The sequence below is a fragment of the Camelina sativa genome, chromosome 3 (genome assembly GCF_030686135.1).
Source record: "Camelina sativa cultivar CO46 ecotype springtype chromosome 3, ASM3068613v1".
NCBI lineage: Eukaryota > Viridiplantae > Streptophyta > Magnoliopsida > Brassicales > Brassicaceae > Camelina > Camelina sativa.
Window position 1 is genome coordinate 27,484,425 of NC_141882.1, and position 12,393 is coordinate 27,496,817.

General features: G+C 34.5%; 1 protein-coding gene across 1 annotated transcript; it reads left to right on the top strand.

Moving 5' to 3' along the window:
• The first annotated feature begins 1,758 nt into the window (after window positions 1-1,758).
• Window positions 1,759-9,414, top strand: LOC104777967 (myosin-3). The gene is made up of 24 exons (XM_087506924.1): window positions 1,759-2,201; window positions 2,791-3,114; window positions 3,281-3,382; window positions 3,472-3,615; window positions 3,739-3,889; window positions 3,981-4,008; window positions 4,293-4,458; window positions 4,576-4,639; window positions 4,742-4,755; window positions 4,856-4,940; window positions 5,071-5,174; window positions 5,274-5,412; window positions 5,604-5,722; window positions 5,895-6,047; window positions 6,208-6,297; window positions 6,412-6,489; window positions 6,702-6,860; window positions 7,011-7,217; window positions 7,377-7,582; window positions 7,681-7,816; window positions 7,904-8,033; window positions 8,148-8,294; window positions 8,395-8,462; window positions 8,552-9,414. Exons 2-24 carry the CDS (start codon window positions 2,797-2,799, stop codon window positions 9,206-9,208), a joined length of 3,465 nt encoding a protein of 1,154 aa, XP_087363050.1. The 5' UTR covers window positions 1,759-2,201; window positions 2,791-2,796; the 3' UTR covers window positions 9,209-9,414.
• The last annotated feature ends 2,979 nt before the right edge of the window (window positions 9,415-12,393 follow it).

Here is a 12,393-nt window from a genome sequence, read left to right on the forward strand (position 1 = left end):
CTAGGTTTAAGAAAAGTCTGTTAGCTAGGCCCAATAACAAAATTATGTTGGATTATGTTTGATAAGCATACAGGCAAAATAATAAACAACTACCGGATATCCGGTCTAATATATATCTATTATCCGGATCCGGATCCGTATCCGGCCAGATTCAAGTTTTCACTATCCGAATCTGGATCCGGTTCACCGTCATATCCGAATTTCTAGATTGGATGTGAACGGATACCGGATCGGATCTCGGATAATAAGTCTCAGGACTAGTATTATTTACTTCCTAACAAATGATAATTTTACGTTATTGTAAAATTATACAATAACGTAAGGTTCTCTTTTGATATGCTCTCAGAGTTGTCATTTGAGATTCTTTTCTTGTGACATGTGTCATTTTCTCTTTAATATTTTTCCATTCATATTTAAATACATCTTATATAATTTTATTTATATTGTATTATTACTTCCTAACAAATGATAATGTTATGGTATATATAAAATATTGATAAATGATATCTCATTAGAAAATAAATAATTACCAAATGGATATTGAAAAATGATAGGATATTTTTTAGTATGAAATTATAAATATATTTATTGAATATAAAAAATAATATATTTAAATTTGAGAAGAATAACACATATCAAAATAATAGAGTGCCACTTGTAACCTTATTAAATCATAAGTTTGAAAAAATCTTACTTTATTATATAAGATATTTACCCAAATCATAATGTTTGTCACCGATCAAAAATATTCTGTTTAATATTCAGAGAAATAGGATTGAACACAAACACAAAATATCAAGGTGTTTTCGAGAATCTACTGATCAATCAAATATGCTCAGGTCTGCATCACTATTAATCATGATCATAATGTTCTTTTAGCAAAGAAAAAAATAAATAGCTCTTTAGGCTATTAGCTAACTACCCAATTATTATTATTGTTGAGAAGTAAAGGCCGAAGAAATTGTATTAATGTTTAGTGACAACATTGTAAGGAATATAAAAACTAAGACAGTTTCAGGTTATGTAATGGTTGACTTGAGTACATAAAACAGAGGTGTGATAGAAACATGGACAAATAACCCATTCTGCTTAATTTAATCTATTGTTTAATAAGTTAAGGCTTAATGTTATTTTAGTCTTTTCCCCCCTTTTAAATTCCATGAACGGATCATATTTTAAATAAATGTAGGGTCTGACTGGTTCAAACGCAGTGTTTGCAGTTGCGGTTGCGGGAGATTGCGCAAGCGGGTGGTTGCGGTTTCAAGCGTTATTAAACGTTTTGAATGACTAGTTTAACGTTTTAAAATAGGTGTGTTTGCGGGAGTTTTACGACTGCTTGACCAATCACTAGCAACTGCTACCACCCGCAAACGCTACATTTGCGGGAGGTTACGGGAGAACCAATCAACACTATAATCAAACTCAAATTAAAACTGATGATAATTGAAATATTACACTCTGTATGTTGTAGACATCTATCTATCATCATTTTCAAAAAGAACAAAATTTGAAGAATTAACAATTTTTTTTGTTTGATTATCATTTGAAAACCACATTAAATGAGGAAAATATCATCATTAAAACTCCTATGATCACGTAATTTGAAAAACAAAAGCATCGGTTAAGGAAAAAAGAACAAGGGTAAAATAGGAATATTGACCATGTGATGTGCTTAAAAATTCCACTGTTGGGTGGCCAAAAAAGACATTCAAATTTGTCGGACAATTAATTAATACACACACACACAAGAGTTTGCCTAAACATAATTTAAATCAGAAGAAAAGTAGTAAATAAAAGAAAAGAAAAGAAAAGAAAATTAGAAGAGAAAACAGTTTTACTAAGCAGAGAAAAAGTTGCATCTTCGTCTTCTTCTTCCTTTTTCTCCGATTTTTTTTTTTTCTGATCTTCTCTTCAGTTTTATCAGTCGCCATTGTTACTGTTAAACCCCAAGTGTTAATAACTTATATATATATATATATATATATCATTTACTTCCACAAACATTTTTTTCTTTAATCTTATATTCCTTCATTGGTGTCCTGACTTTTTACTATTGTGGATCATTGGATTTTTTGGGTGTCTGATTAAAGATCGATCTCATCGGGGGCAAATCAAAGAAGAAGAAGTCATCTATGAATCTGAAGTTTTCTGATTGCCGCCTTTTCTCCTTTTTTTATTGTTTGAGTTTCTAATTTCTAAAGGTAAATTCTATTGAGCTATAGATCGAATCAAGTTTCTATCTTTTAGTATCTCTTTGCTCATTTCTTATGAGAAAATTTGTATCTTTTTTTTTTTTTCTGATTTGTGATCGTCTATAGAGTAGTGATACGGGAATTGGTCCTCTGCTGATTTAAAAAAGACAAAAAAAAAAAACGTTTTTTTTTTTTTTATTCCTCTTAGAAATCATGATATTATGATTCAAGATTCAATCTAGATTAGATTGTGTTCGATCAGATCATCAGATTAGTATTTTTTTTTAAACAATTCAGTCAAGAAAGCTGTGTAAGAAAGATCTCAAGCCTTTAGATTTATTTTTAGTGTGATATTTGGTGAGCATACACATCCCATTAGATCCTGCATTGCTTCTACATATCAGAAAGTCATTGCATTTTCTGCTAGTTCAGAGGATTGTCTAAATTTAGAATCTTTTTTCTTTTGGTTTTGGAACTCAATAATAGTGACTGCACTTTGGAAGTATATATGGTCCCCCATTCTTGCTCTATTAGGAATATTTTCTTTCTTTCTGGTCTCATTTCTTTTGAACTGAACGCTTCCGTCTGTCTGTTACAGGGCAATATGTCACAGAAGGTTACGCCAACCATTCAGTCACTTAAATCCATGCCGGCGGACTATAGGTTTCTTGAGAAATCTCCTGGCTCAAGTGTTTGTGTGACCAATTTGATTATTCCACCAAATGGTCACTTAAGGAATGGGGTTAATGGCACTGAAAATTCTGTTGGAGGAATGGATACTGCTACTGAGGATTCACCGTATAGCGTGCGCAGCATTTCGAATGGAGAGCGATCTTCAATTGGTGATGAAGATCCTATTGTGCCCTTGCCTCAGAGTAATGATCACAGGTGGAACGACACAAACGCATATGCCCGGAAAAAGGTATCATTAAGGTTCCTGTATTGCAACTTTTCTTGTTGTTGGTTTTTGTTGCATGGCCAGGTTGGACTAATTGTTAGGAATAGGATGAAACGAATGAACAAACATTAGAGGAAACATTCCTTTTTCTTATGTTGACGGGATTAAACTGACAAGTTTTCTATTTTAGGTACTGCAATCTTGGGTCCAACTTCCAAACGGTAACTGGGAGCTGGGGAAGATTTTGAAAACTTCAGGAGAAGAGTCTGTTCTTGCCTTACCTGAGGGAAAAGTAAGTGACCTTTTGAATTCCCTGAGGTAGATGTTGATTATTAATTTAAGTGTTTGATCGGAAACTGTTTCCTACACGTGATTCAACAGGTTTTAAAAGTCAAAACAGAGACTCTAGTGCCTGCAAATCCTGATATTCTTGATGGAGTAGATGATCTTATGCAACTAAGTTACTTAAATGAGCCAGCAGTGTTGTACAACCTTGAGTATAGGTACAACCAGGACATGATATATGTAAGCCGTTTGTGCTAATATAGTTTATTTTTCCTGTCATGTTTACAGTCTCTTCCCTGAATTCTATAATAACACGTTACAGCCTTTACTTTTGGATTACTGAATTTTTCATTATGGTGATAGACAAAAGCAGGGCCTGTACTGGTGGCTGTGAATCCCTTCAAGGAGGTTCCTTTGTATGGAAATCGCAACATTGAGGCATACAGGAAGAGATCAAATGACAGCCCTCATGTCTATGCTATTGCAGATACAGCAATCCGTGAAATGATACGAGGTGGGATCATTTTTATTATTTTGTCAGCTGCTTAATTAATGTATTACACTCTTAAGTTTTTAAGTCTTATCTTTTCTGGTTTCCATTACAGATGAAGTTAACCAGTCTATCATTATCAGGTTAGTCAAAGTTTCCTCCGTACATGTTAATTATTACAAATTAGTAACAGCAAGCGGACTTGAGTGTCTATATCTGCTCAGGAATTAGTGGTCACATGCCTCTATATGTAATATTTATATAGCGCTGGTATGGTGGGGCTAAATCAGTTAGCCAAAAAGGCATTAGTCTTTGACCTGTACAGATGCTTCTATATTTATATAGTGCTGGTTTGGTGGGGTTAATCAGTTCTTCCACTTTGTGCATCTTGAAGTGTTTTCTTATCATTATATTTCTTTTTATCCAGCGGTGAAAGTGGAGCAGGGAAAACTGAGACTGCAAAAATAGCAATGCAATACTTGGCTGCTCTTGGAGGTGGAAGTGGGATTGAGTATGAGATACTAAAGACTAATCCCATCTTGGAAGCATTTGGAAATGCAAAAACATTGAGAAACGATAATTCTAGTCGTTTTGTAAGCCCTCCAGTTTCCACTATGCCTTTCTTTACGATCCTTTTTACTTTCTATGTATCTGTAAAAGTTATGGGCCTTGTTTATCTCATAACATTTCTTTGATGTTAAATTTGACAGGGTAAGCTGATAGAGATTCATTTTAGTGAGACAGGGAAGATTTCGGGTGCTAAAATTCAAACATGTAAGCATAAAGTTTGTGATTGCTGCTTCACACTGTTTGTTAATTTTCCTTTCCAACAGCTGACATAGCTTTTATTTTGTCTTAATCTTCAAATTTTGGCAGTTTTACTAGAAAAGGTAAGTTCCTCTATATATATTTTTTACGCTGCTTCATCTTTATGTTGGTATACGGTTTGTTAACATTGACATGACTTCTTTTATGTTGACACTTTAATAGTCTAGAGTGGTTCAATGTGCTGAAGGAGAAAGGTCATACCATATATTTTATCAACTTTGTGCTGGGGCTTCACCTAAGCTTAGAGGTATGATCTGGATATCTAAATCCTAAAATGCGCTTTTAACAGTTCTCTTTAAAAAAATTGATTGACGTAAATTATCATTTTCCTCGTTTATCGTTTATCTGACATTTTATTTCACTCATCGTTAAATCAGAGAAGCTAAATTTGACAAGCGCAAAAGAGTATAGATATTTGAAACAGAGCAATTGCTATTCAATTAACGGAGTTGATGACGCTGAACGTTTTCACGCCGTTAAGGTAACTCCCTCATTCAGTCAAGCTTTTTCTACTTTCTTTCTCTACAGATTTGAGACATTTATTCCAACCTTTTGATTTATAAACTCTTTGCCATTTCAGGAAGCTCTAGATATTGTGCATGTTAGTAAAGAAGATCAAGAAAGTGTATTTGCAATGCTTGCTGCAGTGTTATGGCTGGGGAATGTTTCTTTCGCCATTATTGACAATGAAAATCACGTTGAACCTGAACCAGATGAAAGTATTGCTCTTCAGTCCTTACCTGCTCCTTTATAATTTATCATGCTTTTCTGTATTTTGTGTGAAATTATTACCTCTATAGTAGGCTTTTGGTTATTGCAAGTTTGCTGCTTTATAATCTCTGTGGATCATTTCATCATTTGACAGGTTGCACAATGCAAGACTAAATAAGTGCTTTGGCTTTTCTTTCAGGTTTGACAACTGTTGCTAAATTGATTGGGTGCAACATCAATGAGCTTAAGCTAGCTCTATCGAAGCGTAATATGAGAGTTAATAATGATACTATTGTACAGAAGCTAACACTATCTCAGGTGGGCCTTTTTAGAAAGAATTCCTGGCACTTAATTGATTTCTTTGTGCGTAGTTGTAATCTGAGTAGGGTTGGTTTTCCACACTGTAATCAAGATCTATGCCTCTTATTAATTTGGCATCAAGCCTTGTTTATATATTTTTGTTCTGAATTTCTTTGTTATTTGCTTACAGGCCATTGACGCAAGAGATGCTTTAGCAAAGTCAATCTATGCCTCCCTATTTGACTGGCTGGTTGAACAGATAAACAAATCTCTTGCGGTGGGAAAGAGGAGAACGGGCAGATCCATCAGCATTCTTGATATCTATGGCTTTGAATCATTCGATGTATGCTCCTTTTTAGTCTCCCTTTGCATTTTTCCTGTATGAATTTACATAAGCTACATGAGTTCCCCCGGGTCTTCGCCAATATGTATGTATGCATCTTCTGTTTTACATTTTGTACCAAAGTTAATTTGGTTTGGGAGTTATTACTTTAATGTTGCAGAGAAATAGTTTTGAGCAGTTCTGTATAAATTATGCAAATGAGAGATTGCAGCAACACTTCAACCGTCATCTTTTCAAGCTGGAGCAGGAGGTAAAGTTACCCCTTTCTGCTATGGGTTCTTGTAGTATATCTAGCAGAGCATGGGGATGACACACACAAGCAATCGGATTCTGAAGGCTTAATATTTCCTTCTGCTTCTTCCAGGAATATATTCAGGATGGCATTGACTGGACAAGGGTTGATTTTGAGGACAATCAAGATTGTCTCAGTCTCTTTGAAAAGGTAATGTGGGAGCTACTCTCCTCTACAGTCAGAAGTCATCATATGTTACATATCAGTATGTCCATTACTCAGTATAATATCTTGTAAAATTCTGGCGATGACTTCCCATCATCAGCTGCATAGCAACTGTTGAGATATATCGTGTTGGAAAAGATCTATTGTTATTCCAAAACATGTGTGTTTAAGACAATTAAGTTACATTTTCTGTGCAGAAACCATTAGGTCTGCTTTCTCTTCTGGATGAGGAATCCACATTTCCAAATGGCACAGATTTGACACTTGCCAACAAGCTTAAAGAACATCTAAATGATAATTCTTGCTTTAGAGGAGATCGGGGGAAGGCTTTCACAGTTGCGCATTATGCTGGAGAGGTAATAGCTCTAAGAAAATCAGTGGCACCATTTTATATGATATAAAATTGGGTTTTGTGGGTTCATTTTTGAGGTTTAGAAATCAAGAATGAATCAGTAACCTAGTGTGATTCCCTTTTGATGTTAATTTTACTTGCTGTTTCAACTTAGGTTACATATGAGACGACTGGATTTCTAGAGAAGAATCGAGATTTGTTGCATTCGGATTCCATTCAGCTTTTGTCATCTTGCTCTTGCTACCTTCCTCAGGCGTTTGCTTCTAGTATGCTCATTCATTCTGAAAAACCTGTTGTTGGTCCTTTACACAAAGCAGGTGGAGCTGATTCCCAGCGGCTGAGTGTAGCAACTAAATTTAAGGTTGGGTGATTTCCTTAAAGACAGCTTGCTTCTGTAACTATCTTAAAACTTGTTGTGGGTTTACTCATCACAGCTTTCATCTCAAAAAGGCTTCTGGTTTTGCTTTGGAGGAAACATCTTATGATATCTGATTAGTCCCATGCCTGGATATTTTTTCAGGGTCAACTTTTCCAATTGATGCAACGTCTAGGGAACACTACCCCACATTTCATTCGCTGCATAAAGCCAAACAATGTTCAGTCTCCCAGATTGTATGAGCAAGGACTTGTCTTACAGCAGCTAAGATGCTGTGGGGTCCTAGAGGTAGTTCGAATATCTCGGTCTGGATTTCCTACGAGAATGTCTCATCATAAATTTGCCCGAAGGTAAGGACTCCATCTCCGGTTGCTGCACTTTCTTCCTCTTCTTTTAGTTGCAATAATGTTGAATGGTCATTGATGTTGTTTTGCTTCTCCAACTTTAGGTATGGTTTTCTTTTGCTGGAGAACATTGCAGCAAAAGATCCTCTAAGTGTTTCGGTTGCAATTCTCCATCAGTTTAATATCTTACCAGAGATGTACCAAGTTGGCTACACAAAATTGTTTTTCAGAACTGGCCAGGTACTATAATTAGTCGTCTGATGTCTTGACTTTGAGGGACCAAAAATTAGTCATTCTTACTGCAATATGTTCGCTTCACCATTGCAGATTGGGGTTCTTGAAGATACAAGGAACCGCACTCTTCATGGCATTTTACGTCTTCAAAGCTATTTTAGAGGGCACCAAGCACGCTGTCGTATAAAAGACCTAAAAAGAGGAATCACTGTTCTTCAATCATGTAATTACCCCTTGTCTCATTGCAATATCTTGGCTTGTATATGTTATCTTCTTATAGTAGAGATATATTTTAGTTAACTTGAGCTATGGATTCCTCATACATCCTTCTGTTCAGTTGTTCGTGGAGAAAAGATTAGAAAGGAATACACGGAGTTACTGCAGAGGCATCGAGCTTCTGCTGCTATTCAAAGCAATGTTAAGAGAAGGATTGCTAGGCGACAATATAAAGCCACGGTTGATGCATCTGTTGTAATACAATCAGGTAAGGAAGGGTTGACTAATTCTCATCATTGAAACAAATTAAACCTCAAAATGTATTAAAAATCAGAAGTTCCAATAAATGCTGAAACCTTTTTCTGCAGCAATTCGCGGCGAACTGGTTAGAAGATGCGCCGGAGATATTGGATGGTTAGAATCTGGAGGCACCAAGGTCCTTTACAAAGTTTTCATTCTTGTCTTGCATTTGACTATAGGATATATATGAATGTTTCCCAAATCTTAAACCGATTCTTTATGCAGAGAAATGAGTCAGACGAGGTGCTAGTGAAGGCATCATATCTTTCCCAACTTCAGCGCAGGGTTCTTAAAACCGAAGCTGCTCTTCGTGAGAAAGAAGAGGAGAACGACATCCTCCGACAAAGACTCCAGCAGTATGATAACCGGTGGTCTGAATATGAAACAAAGATGAAATCCATGGAAGAAATTTGGCAAAAGCAAATGAAATCATTGCAATCCAGTCTTTCCATCGCAAAGAAAAGCCTTGAGGTTGAGGACTCAGCGAGAAATTCTGATGCATCGGTGAATGCAAGCGATGGAACAGATTTAGATTCAGGAGGTAGTCATTTCCAAATGGGCCATGGCAGGTCAAGAAGTGTAGGCGTGGGTTTAAGCGTGATAAGCCGGTTAGCTGAGGAATTCGGACAGAGAGCTCAGGTATTTGGTGACGACAGAAAGTTCTTGATGGAAGTGAAGTCTGGTCAGGTGGAAGCAAACTTGAATCCAGACCGGGAGCTACGAAGGCTGAAACAGATGTTTGATACTTGGAAGAAGGATTACGGAGGCAGACTAAGGGAAACGAAACTGATTCTAAGCAAACTTGGGAGTGAAGAAACAGGTGGTTCAGCGGAGAAGGTGAAGATGAAGTGGTGGGGGCGGTTGAAGAGTACCAGGTTTTAATTGGTTTCTTCCTTTTCTTGAGATGCACGTCTCATTCTTTACACATTTGATGTAACTGAGGTTTTGGTTTTGTTACTGACTACTGAGAAGTGAGAAGGCTTCATGGTACTAAAAGGGTCATGTTTATCATTTCCTATCCAAATCTATTGGTAGATTCAGTAAATAATTTTTCTATCAAATATATATTTATAGAATTTATTTGTCAAGGCTTCCAAAATTCAGTAACCAATTAATGTTCCGTTGTGTTAGACATGTTTTTTTTTTTTTTTTTGGCTACAGTTTTGAATATTATACAGTCGTGATAGAAAATAGAGATTATACAGTCGTCATAGCTCCCGGTCTTCACTTCCTCATCACTATATGTCTTCTCGTTGTATTCCTGATTTTTGGAAGAGGCCACATGGCACACATGTATCAAGCTAAGTGATCCTTATTTTTAAGAGTTTATGACAAAAATATCTAAAGAAAATTACCCACGAGAAGGCAGACGAGATGTTTAGCCTCTCCGACAAACTTTTGGCAATTGCCACAAATGACTTGATCTATTTGTTAAATTTGGGTTTATCTTAGGTTTCTAACTAAAAATTAATTGACAATTAGTAGATTGGTCTTAATCTTTTATATATTAACGATAGTTTTATCAAACTTAAGATGTGGGATTTGGATTGTATCCCAACAATCTCCCCTTCAAACCAAGGACCACATGTGGGATATTAACACGCTTTCTTCGAGATGATACCTCCATCCCGTACCGATCCCACTTGGACCAAAAATAAATCCCTTCTTGGTCCCCCATTACTATCCACTTTTCTAGGTCTACCAGAATTGTAACCGTGGGCTCTGATACCATGTTAAATTTGGGCTTATCTTAGACTTCCAACTAAAAACCAATTGACAATTAGTAGATTGACCATAACCCTTTATATATTAATGATAGTTTTATTAAACTTCAGATGTGGGACTTGGATTGTATCCGAGCACTATTAAAAGAGTTACGTATCAAAATTTAGAACAACCAAAGTAGATATAGCACATTACATTTGTCAAGGCTTAATTAGGATCACCTTTTGACCAAGTGTCCAAGTGGATAACTACAACCAAACATATTTCTTTCGTAATATGTACCTCCAACAAGTAACTGTTTTCCAATTTTTTTTTTTTTTTTTTTTTTTTGCTCAAGAACAACTCTTATTCACCGATTAATTATACTTATAGACCGATTTTTCTGCCAATACAACTTGTTTTATCATATTAGTCATCGTACTGTACAAATTAGGGTCATAATTGAAAGAAAGAAACTTCTTCGCTACCCTATCAGCCACTCATAACCCTAAGTTGTAATGAAGAAGGAGCCCAATATCATGTTATATATATTGGGCTGCACAATATATATAATAGTTGACAGGTAAATTAATGAGTTCCTCTTCTGTAGGACTAAGCTGTTTGATTCAATGTTTGGCTCCAAGATTTTAGGTTGTATCACCGTTCAGATTCAATGTTTGGTTTTTTGTTTGTTTCATTTAGATTCAACCATAGCTTGTCTGGATAAAAAGTGATAAGATTCAATACATGCATTAACATGTGGCTTACATAAGAAGGGTCAAAGACCTTACATGGATAATCTATTATCTGATATAATAAAGTAAAGTTTTCTCTAAACTAAACTCATACTGTAAGAAGAAGTTGATATACATTCTTCCTTTTGACATTTGTTATTTTTAAAATTAAATTTTCTAATTATTTGTTTTTGTTACTTTTGAAAAAAAAAAAAAAACTCAGATACATTATTATTCATCTTTTATAGATTTATATTAAAAATGTATATGAATAATATTAATCCAACATTTTATTTTAAAGATTAAACTAAAATAAATTAAAATTCATATATTGTAAAACGTTGTAATTTAAATCCATATATTGTTCTACTTATATTTTAAAACATAATAAGAACCCGAAAAGTCAAACATGTAAATTGCACGATATCATTATCAATGCAATCTATAAGATTTATTGCTAAAACGGTAAGAAATCTAAGACGGTTTAACAAATACATAAGCTCATGGCCCAATATGACAAGTTCGCATTTTACATATATTTTTAATATGAAAAAGTAAACTAACAAAAAAACAAAAATTAAAATCTATGTAAAATATAAGCAAAACATAAGTAAAATATTTTGATGTACACAATAAAAAAACTAAAATGATAGTAACATGATAGTTAACCTTATTTCTTTAAAATAAAATAATGATTATGTAATAACCCAAGCAACGCATGGGCTACCACCTAGTTACATATATAGTTTTAAAACATGAGAAAGATCTACCGATTACATATATATACGTCTCCGGTCAGCACACAACATTACAGATGGGATCTAGGTATCTTCCGAGCACCACCAGAGCCGTGCAAAGGTTAATAATTATAAGAAGCAAACAAAAATAAAATGCCTTTGTTTAAATTATACAAAATAAAAACGTTTGTAAAAATTAACCATAGTGTCATATAACAAAAATAAACTGAAACGAAATATTAGTTCTTAAACATTAACATAATATGATTTGATAACTTCAATTATTAAAAAATAGAGTAAATAGAGATAGTAAATAAAAAACTGGTTTTAATTTGATATAACCAATTTGGTGAAAAGACGTTGAAAGAAAAATCTGTGATTGTGTTACCATAGAATGAAAAGATGAGAAAGCCTTAACGACCAAATAAAAAGCTATCAAAAATGAATTTGTAATCCTAATTGTTTAACTAAGCATAAAGAGTATATGTCATATAACTAGTTTTTAATTAATTAATATAATAAGCCTATGATTAAAATTAGATTGTAGAAATCCATGTATTTTGTTTCTAAAGCTATAACTTGTAAGAAAAATTTATCAGCCCATATTTCTATACTTATATATTTTTATTAGAGATAAACTACATGACATAACTAAATTATATGCCCTTGTTTTTAAAAAAAAATTGGATGCCCTTTACAACTGCTGCACGGCTCTGCCTACGATCTCACAGTCGAAGAGACGAATCCCACCTACTACAACATCAAGACGACCAGCAACGAGTTTTACTTATGGAGGACCTGAACATGCGGGAACCATTCATTTTAGGGTTAATTTAGTTTTTTTTTTTTGTTTATGTTTCAGCCTTTTTTTGCTCTTTTAGTTTCTTTTTTT